Source organism: Acanthaster planci, linkage group LG17 (genome assembly GCF_054643075.1).
Source record: "Acanthaster planci isolate LZ-2023a linkage group LG17, COTS_SCS, whole genome shotgun sequence".
Classification (NCBI taxonomy): domain Eukaryota; kingdom Metazoa; phylum Echinodermata; class Asteroidea; order Valvatida; family Acanthasteridae; genus Acanthaster; species Acanthaster planci.
Genome location: NC_141793.1, coordinates 757,943 through 770,431, shown reverse-complemented (window position 1 = coordinate 770,431; position 12,489 = coordinate 757,943). Strand labels below are relative to the sequence as shown.

The following is a 12,489-nucleotide window of genomic DNA, read 5'->3' as shown; positions in this document are numbered from 1 at the left end:
AAGTCAATAACGACAACCAGTAAAACACATAAACACCACACCTTTGGCCCTGACCGTCGACCGCGCACAGCCTAGTAACTCGCAGAAAAGTCAATCCAGAGGGGAGACAAGCAATCAACGTGACAGCACACGCGACAGCCATAGACATGGATATGCTCGAGTAAACTCTTTGTGCACTTATTGTAACTACATTAGAATGACAAAGAACAGCCTCTAATCAGACACCTACAACGCATAATTTCTCGACGAAACAGTTGGTGAAACACATCGCCTGTCCGGACGCGACCAAAGGACAACCCATATTTTTCCAGAGAGGAGCAAATCTGTCACTACGGCCACTACCAACGGTGGTGTCGGAAGATCCTCGGTGGCAAATTATTTCAGGGACCAAAGAAAATTAAAACATGGATCATTCCTCCATGGTAAAACTTACTTCCACATACATAGATTGTACACAGATTGGCGCTCATGGGCGCCGAAATTCTTTTATCCGACGTCTTTTATCCGAATGTCTTTTAAAGTTTTATCTGTAACTGTACTAGAAAAGTAAAACGTACGTGTACCGCTTTTGCATTGTGTCCAACTCCTGTTCACTGATCCAAGGTTGAACCTGTTGTGTTGGCGAGGTCAAAGCAGGAAGGTCACTTCAATAAGTTCTAAGCTGTGTTCTGTGTACAATATTGGAAAGCACTGTAAACATCAGTTTAAGCCAGGCTGAACGTCTCCAGCATTGCCATTAGGAAGGAGCATCGCCGTCCGCTGCGTTCGGTGGAGAGCTTAGACCGCAACTTACAAGCCTTTTCCCACCATGTCCCGTCTTCTGTGTTGCTGCGGCAACAAGTCGCCTAACCATGTTTCCGACGGTCAGGCTACTGCAATGAAAGAAGCGTCATCCGACGACTTGGCCGGTGCTCACACCCACTACAAGATCCTTGTGAAGACTGGCGATCGCAAAGGCGCTGGTACAGATGCTAACATCTACATCATCCTGCACAACGAGAATGGAGTCACTTCCAAGAAGATCAAGCTGGATCGGCTGTTCCACGATGACTTCGAGAGAGGGAAAACCGATGAGTTTAAGGCCAAACTCCCAGCTGACTTCGGCGCTGTACATGAGATCGAGCTCTGGCGGGACGAACACGGTGCCTTCGACCCGTGGTACCTGGAGAAAATCGATATCTTCGAGACGCCCAAGGAGGGGCCTAAGAAGGGGCCGTACGAGTTCCCCGTCCATCGGTGGATTCCGGCCAAGAAGAGGGTCATGTTCCGTCAGTATGACTCACTCTTGCCTCAGCATGACCCACGCAAAGATTCACAACGCAAGGAGGAGATGGAGGAAATAAAGAAGATTTATGAGTTGAAGAGCCAGGCTCCTGAGGCAGGCATACCTCTCCAGGTCAGTACCTCAAGAATTCAAAGCTGTGTACGGTGAACAACAGTTATTTCCCTCTTAACAGTAAGTTAACAGTAAGTCAGTTGACTCGAAAAAACCTTGTCTTTAGGAGTTAGGCAAATTCAGTTCAAAGTATTGACTTTATTAATTCTGTCATCTTAGGAATTTGGGATCAAATCTCTTGTACAAATGTAAACTTTTATTATTAAGCTGGATCTTTCTTACAAAGATTGGGGTCTACTTGTTGGTAAATCAGAATATATCATCCAAAATTAAGTTAGAAGGTAACAAAGTTGATGTAGTATAATAATCATGCTACCGGATGTGAGAAACCTTGATATTATAGGTCATGATATTCCAATGTCTTCTTTAGAGCCTGGTATTTATTTATGTATTTGAAAATCTTTAGACAGGACATCAGCTCTAAGGCTGTTTTACATCATAGTCCTGTGTAGTACAGAGACAATGGACAATTAAGAGGGTAAAATGGTAACATTAAAATTAACTAACAAGGGCATAAAAACTGTTTTTAAAAGTACCTAATTAAAAATAAAGCTTCTTATACATAATTTTAAACCGTCCAAAAAGGATGCATTTTGGACTTTAGCTGGTATGTTGTTCCATATAATAGCTTCAGAATAGTTGAGAGATTGCTTAACACATTCCATGTTGGGCCTAGGGACCACAACATTAAGGGAATCAGCGTTTTCTAGTGTTAAATCTATGGTATAGTGATTTAGATTAGATGCAATCAGCATCCCGCCCAATTAGTAAAGGAAATTTCCGAAAGAGGTCCTGTTGTACAACGAATTAAGCTAATTCCACGCTATACATTGCGAAAAATCCTTCTGGAAACGGTGCCATTGAAGTTTGGTAGATTTTGAACACAAAAATTTGACCTACTTGAAATTTTAGTCCACACCCTACGGCACACGTCACAACGCCCACTGATCTGTGGGTGACAAAGTCAAGATCAGAATCAACAAGAAATAGGCTTATTCGAATTGACGAAATTTGGTGGTGACGCGTCAAGATGCATCTGCATTAGAAGACGGTCCTCTTTTCTTTAGTAAGTTGTTATCAATTGAACTCAATGAGGTATACAGTGATTCCGGCCTCGGAATCTAGCTGCGTAATTTGCGTGATCAGTTTTCTTTAAGCTAGGTATCCAGTGGCGTATATTTACGTCGAACTTTGTTGTGAGTCATAGAAAGATAGAGAATTCAGCTTCCCTTACCTGGAAGGCTTTCTACGACTATTCTGGTCAAAGAGAACTGCTTGTTTATCATCACTTAAAGTCAAAGTTTTTCGGCGGTGAGGGTTACTGATATTTGATATTTTCACTGCGATGATGAGTGCGACTGAAAGGCACATACTGCGAAATAGAGAAACCATTTTGGACTGTTGAATTACACGCATCGTTTATGAAGATATTGCAACGTGTGAGAAATCCACGTTTATTCCCCGGCCTCGGTGTCTTTATGGGTTCTTGCTACCTGCTGTATGTTTAACAACCGTCCTTTGTTATTTTTGAAAGGGTATGGGTTTGCTTTGTATTTTTCACCAATGGCATATCTGGCCTTGATGTCTTTACTGAGCATCAAGGCCAACTTGTTTATCATAGCACTTCGCACTGAAATATTCAGTCAGGAAAAAGAGCTGTTAAAAGTCCTTATACGCGTTTAAGTGTATAACCTTTGAACTTGTACCAACATGGATACCCTCTGGTAGGCTACCGGCCAGACCAGAAATGCCTGGATCTCTAGTTGTGCAGTTTTGATGAAAAGAGGAAATGTTTGGTGTGGTTTATAGGTTTAAAACATGTTGTGTGCATACTTAATTGGTACACGTTGTGGGAAGTTCCGTTTTGCTTAGTTAAGGAGTCGTTGTACAGGTTGATGTACAAATGTAAAAGCATTTCCGTCCTACGACAATATGGATTTATTTTTGGTTCTTATCAAATTCAGACTACGCTGCTTTACTTTTTCAGAAACCGAAAATTATTTCATTTGTACTTCCTGTAGGATTCGTAGGTTTTATACTGAATTGTGGCTTTGCCTTTCTCTCCTGGCGGTATAGGCCTCTGCATTTTGGCATTGTTACGTTTATCCGCGCACTTTCATTTCAGAATGGAACCGCAACTGTTCTTCAAGTTGACACATTTATTATATATACATGTATACATCTTTCAAGTTTGTGAAAAGGCAATCGGGAACTTGGGTTCTTTATTTCAAATACTTCCAATATTTTGTTTATACGCTTGACATTAGGTGGCCGAGCTGCCAGGTGACGAGAAGTTCTCCTTTGAGTATTTGGTAAGACAGGAAAGTTACTCGGAATAGGCCTATCAAATTATTTATGAATTACAGATCCTTTATGTATTTATAGCTTAACAAATGATACGACTGCCCGTGAATGCCTTCCATCATGTTCAGACTTAACGTTTGGTTTCGTGTATTAAAGCAAGAACTTTCTCTCTAATTTGTTGTTTCTCCTATGTCCAGTATGACCTCGTTAAGAGAAAGGCTAACCTACTCCTGCAGAGCAAACTGTCCAAGACATTTACGGGCAAGTGGCGCAACCTGGATGATCTCAAGAACGTCTACCATGGAGTTTTCTCCAAACCTGATGTAAGATAAGACTCAGTTTTCCGTGGAGGAGCCTTTAGCCAACAGAGGGTCAAATAATGAGGCACATGTCTGTTGCAAATTAGACATTCGTTTCTTATTTCTTAAACCCGTCAACCTGTGTCTCTTGATCTGAGCAACGTGCGTGCTGCATTAACAAGCTTTTCGCCATCATCAAACTTGAATGTAGATATATGTTAGGGTGAAAAAATAAAGGACTTTACTAATATAAATTCTAAAGAGTGTCACGTGTTGAGTTTTTTGTGCTCTCTCAGCGTGGAGCTGATTGTTTCGTAAATTTCAGGGAATGCGGACGTGGCGCTCTGACATTGAGTTCGGTCTGCAGCGACTGATCAGATGCAACCCTACCCAGATTCGACTCTTCACGGAAGTCCCAGAGAAGTATGTACAGCTAGAGCAAATTTTCTTCTGGGAAACATTCAGAAATCTAATTCCTTTGCATCTTTTCACGAAGACTTATGAATCCATGAAGAGCTCATACAATCTACCACAGGCGTCTGGAAGTTTAATCTGTCAAATGAGAATTCTATGCCTAGGGCAATTGCATCCTTAATTGTACTCTAAAATGCTGGGTATATCTGACATCCAATTGGACACTTGTTGCGGACAGGGCAATTCATATGAAATCGCATTCTAAAATTCCTTTATGTAAGTCAAATGATAGAGCTTTATATCCAGTCAGGATAAAGTTCCCCGACTTTTGTCACTTGTCAGGTTTGGTGTGACCGATGAGATGGTTGGACCATTCTTGGAAGGCATGACAATCCAGGAGGCTATCGCGAAGAAGAAGCTGTACTACATCGACTATGAAATTCTACAAAACCTTCCCGTTAAACAGGGAACACCGGTAAGGACACATCAGCATTTTCTGAGAAGGTTACAGTTTCGAGCCTCCAAGACCACACACTTCCTTCTTCAAAATAGTGACCTCCAATGTTTCCATTGCATAGGTTTCTTTAATTTATGAAAGGGAAGGCCTTTTGCTCCTCCAATATGGATGTGTATGGAGATTGTATCCATTCTTTTCCTCCGCTGTGAATCCAGTCAAGGTTCATCCGGATATTGAAAATGGGTTTGTACTGGCTTTTATTTGTAAATTCTTTTGTCAGGTTGTTTCACCGATTGGACTGTTCTTTGTGGATAAGGACAAGCATCTTATCCCTGTTGCTTTGCAGTTGGAGCAACAGAAAGGACCAGATAACCCGGTAAGTCTTTGGCCATGGTTGGTTGCTGGTTGTGGCTGACTGATTTGATGGTTTGCTCAGTTGCTAAGTTGATTAAAGATTCCTTGCTAGTTATCTTATTGGAGATTGATCACTGGTTGGCTTCCCTAACTGAATATTTAGCTGTCTGAATGAAGATTGGTTACTGGTTGGCTGCTATTGAAGATTGATCGCTGGTTAGCAGCCGGATTGAAGATTGATCACTTGTTAAATGATAAATAAATTTCTTTGCTCATTTTGTAAAAAAGAGATCACTGCTCAAGTGCATGGTCGGCTAGCTTATAAAGATTGACCGCTCTAGTGTGACCCCGGTTGTTGAGCAGCCTGTAATAATCTGTCGAAAGCTCTGTTTGTCTGTTAGTCTGTTAACTAATTGGTTATCTGTGCATTTCTTGTTTGTTGGAACTATCTTCAGGTCTTTCTGCCCAGCGACCCGGAGTACACTTGGCTCCTGGCCAAGATGTGGTTCAACTCTGCCGACGCGTCCTACCACCAGTCCTGCACCCATCTGGGCCTGACCCATTTGGCGATGGAGTGCGTGGCAGTTACAATGCATCGCACTCTCTCTCCTTCACATCCGCTCTTTCGGCTCTTGGCGCCGCACTTCCTGTTTCTCATGGCCATCAACAGGTAGGCTACATACACCTAACTCTCGTACTGAAACGAATTGTTTATTGAAACAGGTGAGGGCGCTGTATTAATGGCACATGTATAAACAGAAGTAGATTATCATGAAATTTTATTTTAGAAAGAGGAAACTGATACATCAGTTTACATCCTACAAGGTGCCTAATTTAATCACCTGTTTCCTCGGTGGATATACAGTATAGACTATGTTACCCATGGCCAAACTATGATTGTATTCAAAATCCTCATAAACGCAGCCGTGGTCTTGCTCTTCTGATGTCTGTCGACGGATGGGTGGATAAAACGATGAACATCGGACGAGATGGCATGTATGAACTGATTGGCCGCGCCTTCAAGCGTTGGCGCCTGAATGTGGAAGGTACCATCATCAACGATTTGAAGGCACGCGGGGTCGATGACACCCAAGCACTTCCCAACTATCACTATCGAGATGATGGAGTGCTGATTTACGAGGCGATGGAGAAATACGTCAGAGTTGTTGTCGAATCACATTACGGTGAGGACAAGTTCAAGTCTTCATGTTTGAAATGATTTGGCTCATTCAGCTTGATAAGCATTTTGTCACCAGACTATAGTATCGCTACGAATTTTAATCACACCCAGTATTTCAACGTACGACCTGAACATACCAGACACTTACTAAACTTGTTTGTACTTTATAGAAACTCCTGACATGATTACTGAGGACTATGAACTCCAAGAATGGGGGCGTTTGATGGCCACGCCACAGGATGATGGAGGAGCTGGGTTTCAGGTATTTAGTCAAATAGTATTTTAAATGCAGATGAGTATCTCACTGCTCTGCTCTGTAAAATGAGCAAATGTATGCAGATCTGATCAGGACTTCTGAATGGATCCCCAAAAGCGAACCGAAATTTGTTCAACTGGAGTAAAGAATGCGAACTAACTAATTTACCCCAGGGTATTCCGGCTGACGGCAATTTCGCGAACGTCGAGGATGTCATCAGTACCGTTGCGCCCATCATGTTCACCTGCAGCGTGTCTCACTGCGTGGCCAACTTCTCTATGTACGATGACTACGCCTTCCCTCCCCACTGCCCGACAGGGATGAGGATGCCCCCACCCACCGATAAGGTTTGATTTGTGACCTGCTCATTTAGTTCTTACGTCAGAGCAACATTAATGACTCGCGCCAAACCGTATGAAATTTGCATTGAAACTCGTATGCTTGTTTTTGTTTATTTTTTTGTTTTGTTTGATTCTTTATAAGTTATCATTTACCTTTCTTACATGAAGTCTCCGCGGACTGAGAAAGACATCTTAGACAACCTGCACGATAAGACATTGACGGTTGATGTCATGATAGTCACTCGTCTGCTCAGTGAGAAGGCCACCAATAGTTTGGGTGACTTTGAAATGCAGTACGGATTCTGTCCTGTCGCTGTCAAGGCCCTGGAACAGTAAGACAATTAAAAAGAGAGATGTTTCCCCTTTTCCAAGGTTCTTCAAAACTCTTTCATCACAGATTTACGGAAACAGGACGTAACAGTTCAAATTTTGTCACATGCTGATCTTATTAATATTGTCCTCATTGCATAGCTTTTTGATATTTGACCATTTTGTTGTCTTACGTGCCGTTTCTGTGCTTTTTCTAGTATGACCTTTCCTGGTGGAAATTGAATAAGTTTACAGTCAATTGATTAATTTAATAGTCAAATTATTGATTTTGTTTTTTAACGGCAGAAATAATTACTACACTGCCACTGTACATCATTTTGTATCCAATGGCTTACTCGAACATATTCATAACATACATCATCTTAACTTTCAGTATATCGGTATTATAGAAATAATCTTTTTAATCCACATCTTTGCTTTTTTCTCCATCAGGTTTCGGAAGGACCTAAAGCAGATTGAGGTCATCATCGATGAGCGAAACAAAAATCGGGAGTTTCCTTATGATTACTGTCATCCTAAGGAAATCCCAAATGCTATCAGTATCTAACTACGAATCCTTTACACTCCATGGAGTACAGGGTGAGGAGATAAAACGGGCGAGTTTGGAAACACTCCACTTTCCAACTGTTTGGAAATGGTTAATGTCATAAAGAATTGTCTACTGTATTTCAAACAACCGAATAAGTAAAAATTGAAGTTTCTGAAAGCGATGTAGTAAAGACATCGAGGCTACCGCATCAAGAAACACACTGATTTGTATTTCTTTTTTTTTCTAATTAAAGTTTTGAGATTAACCCAATCAATTAGCTTTTTCAGAAATGCACAGCCAGGGAGTTGTAGCTGTTGCTTGCGTGTCGCTTACAAGTTTGCTTTGAAACCATCCGTGACTTCATGATATAAGATGGATTCTGTTATGCACTATATATATAGATATTGGTATTCTTGAATGGTGATGCTTTAGGTTACTTTGTTTTCGTTATTTGCGCAGCAGTGTGTTTTTTTTTCCATTCTTTACAGCTAATGTTTTATAGCACTTTGTGACAAGTTTATGCAATTAATATTTTGCTATGGACGTTTAGGTTTAGGTTTACGTTGCTGGTAGTAAGCTTTTTAAATATACTGCGAAGGAGTCTGCATGTATCCAAAGGTTTTTATAGTATTTTTGCAGTGGGGCCTATACGTGTATACTTGTACGTGGTTTCGTAAAGAGGGTGGCGGTTTTACAGACGTAAGCATTTTCAAACCATTTGCTTGTACATGTATACGCGTGTGTTATTTTTGTCTGTTACACGAAGCTAGCTGAAGTTTGTTTTTTAGTCTCATGGTAATGTGAAGCAACGCATCCTATTATACGTGTTTACGTTGTTTGAGTACCCTGTCCGTAAGTGTGACGTCACTTCAGTTTAAACCACGCCCACTGAACACAGAACTAAGTGAATCCATGGAACTGGAAGTTTACGTGCAACTTTTAGTGTTCGACCAATGGAATCTTGTAATCAGTGGTGCATGCACGTGTATGACGAAGTCACTTATGAACCGGATAGTGGCCATCAATTGTAGAACGTTCCAGTTTCTATTTCAGAGTTCTCCACCGTTTACAACATTCACCAAGCACAGTTTTCAGTTTTTGAATGTAAATTAAAAACTAACAGTCACTTTTTGTAATTTGGTTATCACGATTGTTTTAGTTTCATGTTTAAATGTGGACCTAATCATCTAACTTTGTTAATTTTGTCTTATGATTTTTCTGTGCTTATTTGGTTTGCTCTTGGGTTTGAGGGCGCTTTTTAAAGAACTGTTTTTATCAATGAAATGTCATGGTTATTATCAGATTTCATCCTTTCTTCTCCCAACCTGTTCCGCGTTTCAAGCCTTTCAGTTCAGTCGATGGACCGTTTAAACATTTTTCTTTCCACTCCCAATACATGGTAGAAAGCTTTGGGTGTTTTTCACAAAGGTTTTCCATTCCTTATCCAAATTTCATTCTTACCGATATTTTTCACCACCAATACATGTACTACAAAATCCTTTGGGAGGAACTAGGTATTGTCCTGAACCCAATTAAAAGATTTGTTTTTGGAAGGGGCTTCTATAACCAAGTTTAATAAATCCATGCTGTCTTCCGATTTCTTGCCGCCAAATAAATAGAAAAATAACTACAACTTCCACCACTACTTGTCCTTGGTCATACTTTATTGCCTCGTGGGTTTTCAATAATTCCTTTCAAAATACAAGAATTCAAATCAAGTATTAAACAACTGAAAATAAACAATGATTTCCAAAAGTTTTGTGAAATCTATTGAGGTAATCTGTCGTTTTAATGAAATACACTTTAACAGAATGCTGTACCAAAAGTACTAAATGGCGGTCTGACAGAATGCTGCATCACAGTTAAGGACGGTTCGACTCCTCTTTTTTTCCCCCTAGATACTCGTTATTGTATCTCACAGGCATCTTGTGGCGCAAGGTTGTGTATCTCACATGCATCTTGTGGCGCAAGGTTGTGTATCTCACATGCATCTTGTGGCGCAAGGTTGTGTATCTCACATGCATCTTGTGGTGCAAGGTTGTGTATCTCACATGCATCTTGTGGCGCAAGGTTGTGTCCACTAAATACATGTAATTGATTTCTTGGGTGGAATCGTTTAGTTCAGGTACTGAGTTCTTGGACTATTTATGTTTAGTATTCCTCTCCTTCACCCTCGCCTTCATCGTCAACAGAGTCGACACCGACTTCCTCATAATCCTTCTCCAAGGCTGCCAGATCCTCACGAGCCTCAGAGAACTCGCCCTCCTCCATACCCTCTCCCACGTACCAGTGGACGAAGGCACGCTTGGCGTACATCAGATCGAACTTGTGATCCAGACGAGCCCAGGCCTCAGCGATGGCCGTGGTGTTGCTCAGCATGCAGACGGCACGCTGCACCTTGGCCAGATCACCGCCAGGCACGACGGTGGGTGGCTGGTAGTTGATGCCCACCTTGAAGCCAGTTGGACACCAGTCGACGAACTGGATGGTGCGCTTGGTCTTGATGGTGGCGATGGCAGCGTTGACATCCTTGGGGACAACATCACCACGGTAGAGCAGACAGCAGGCCATGTACTTGCCGTGACGAGGATCGCACTTCACCATCTGGTTGGCCGGCTCGAAACAGGCATTGGTGACCTCAGCAACGGTCAGCTGCTCATGGTAGGCCTTCTCGGCAGAGATGACAGGAGCGTAGGTGGCCAAGGGGAAGTGGATACGCGGGTAAGGCACTAAGTTGGTCTGGAACTCAGTCAAGTCGACATTGAGGGCACCATCAAAGCGCAATGAGGCGGTGATGGAGGACACAATCTGACCAATCAGACGGTTGAGGTTGGTGTAGGTTGGGCGCTCGATGTCGAGGTTTCGACGACAGATGTCGTAGATGGCCTCGTTGTCTACCATGAACGCGCAGTCAGAGTGCTCCAGGGTGGTGTGGGTTGTCAGAATGGAATTATAAGGCTCGACGACGGCTGTGGAGATCTGAGGAGCTGGATAGATGGAGAATTCCAGTTTGGACTTCTTGCCGTAGTCCACGGAGAGACGCTCCATCAACAGGGATGTGAAGCCAGAGCCGGTGCCTCCACCAAAGCTGTGGAAGATGAGAAAACCCTGGAGACCCGTGCACTGGTCAGCTAACTTGCGGATTCGGTCCAGCACCAAGTCGATGAGCTCTTTGCCCACAGTGTAATGACCTCTGGCGTAGTTGTTGGCGGCATCTTCCTTGCCTGTGATCAGCTGCTCAGGATGAAAGAGCTGGCGGTAGGTACCAGTGCGGACCTCATCTGAAATGGCAATCAAAAGAAAAGTATAAGTCACAGAACTGTGAACAAAGAAATTTAAAATATTTATCAGCATCAAGGCTATGAATAATCAAACTTTTTCAGGGGAAGTATTCGCTTACCGACTACTGTAGGTTCCAGGTCGACAAAGACAGCACGGGGAACATGCTTGCCAGCACCGGTCTCGCTGAAGAAGGTGTTGAAGGAGTCGTCACCACCTCCAATGGTCTTGTCACTGGGCATCTGACCATCAGGTTGGATGCCGTGCTCCAGGCAGTACAGCTCCCAGCAGGCATTACCCATCTGGACCCCGGCCTGGCCGACGTGGACCGAGATACATTCACGCTGGGAGGAAAATGGAAGGACCGTGGCAAGTTCTCAATATTTATTGTTTTACAAATTCACTATGCACGATGGAAGTTCCAAACCATCTGTAGAATTTCTCAAGAATCTGTCAGGAATCTCAGGAGTGTTTTTGTCAAACTTTCTCCACAGCCTAAATGCGTTCAGAAAAGAATAGTATTCTGCTCTCACTGTTCTTCAGTTTCTAAAAAACAATTCTGAAATGGGGTTGATAATTTTGACCATCGCAAACTCCATTCGGTTTGTTCCTCACAGCCCTCTACAAGATGGTAAGAAAATCCCAAGAATTCCTCATTGAAAGTCTATTTGTCGAGGAATGTTTCACCAATATTACAGCTTTCATGGTTACAAATTCTGGTCGGTGGGAATTAAGGGAAGATGTACATTTTTTTTCAGAGCTAATAATCCAAGCAAGGCTAAAGTCTGCTGGTTGTTCCATGTAGCTCATGATTTCATAGTAACTTAAAAGCCAAAAAAAACCAGTACGCACACGGAAGACAGTAACCTATTAGTGGGTACCAGATTCCTTAAGTACACTTATACATGTGCAAGTAACAATGCAAAATATGTCCTGTAGGCCTACGTTATGGCTTGGCTACGTGTATCGTGAAGCATTGGCCCTCTATGAGCGAGCCAAGAAAATGGTCCGAACTGCATGGCACAAAACACCTGTTCCCAAGACGTTTACACACCAAACGAGGAGCCTACAATTTATACGATATACTTACCATGTTTGCAGAGTAGTTTCAGTTGATTTTGACGAAGAAAAAGATGTGATTTCGTGTTCAAAAGGGGAGATGTTTTCCAACTTGTCTCTGTGCTACGTTGAGACTCAGTAAGAATTATGACGTCGCTGTTCCAAACACGGGGTTTTATAGGGTGTGCTCGTCTTTCGCACCTATTGGACAGTGGTCGTGTAGCAACAGACGATCAAATATTCATGAGTTACAAACATAACGTTTTTGTTGTATGTTGTCGGTGTGTTTCG

At 42.3% G+C, this 12,489-nt stretch overlaps 2 protein-coding genes across 2 annotated transcripts; one reads left to right on the top strand and one right to left on the bottom strand.

Moving 5' to 3' along the window:
- Nucleotides 1-219: 219 nt before the first annotated feature.
- LOC110977751 (polyunsaturated fatty acid 5-lipoxygenase-like) lies at nucleotides 220-9,499 on the top strand. The gene is made up of 12 exons (XM_022232168.2): nucleotides 220-1,396; nucleotides 3,664-3,708; nucleotides 3,898-4,023; nucleotides 4,325-4,422; nucleotides 4,756-4,888; nucleotides 5,151-5,246; nucleotides 5,680-5,894; nucleotides 6,149-6,408; nucleotides 6,575-6,666; nucleotides 6,834-7,007; nucleotides 7,170-7,333; nucleotides 7,764-9,499. Exons 1-12 carry the CDS (start codon nucleotides 809-811, stop codon nucleotides 7,876-7,878), a joined length of 2,106 nt encoding a protein of 701 aa, XP_022087860.2. The 5' UTR covers nucleotides 220-808; the 3' UTR covers nucleotides 7,879-9,499.
- Nucleotides 9,500-9,755: 256 nt separating this feature from the next.
- LOC110977761 (tubulin alpha-1A chain-like) lies at nucleotides 9,756-12,387 on the bottom strand. The gene is made up of 3 exons (XM_087147752.1): nucleotides 12,230-12,387; nucleotides 11,261-11,483; nucleotides 9,756-11,141 (listed from the first exon to the last, which is right to left on the bottom strand). The coding sequence occupies exons 1-3, from the start codon at nucleotides 12,230-12,232 to the stop codon at nucleotides 10,012-10,014; spliced, it is 1,356 nt and encodes a 451-aa protein (XP_087003878.1). The 5' UTR covers nucleotides 12,233-12,387; the 3' UTR covers nucleotides 9,756-10,011.
- Between the last annotated feature and the right edge of the window lie 102 nt (nucleotides 12,388-12,489).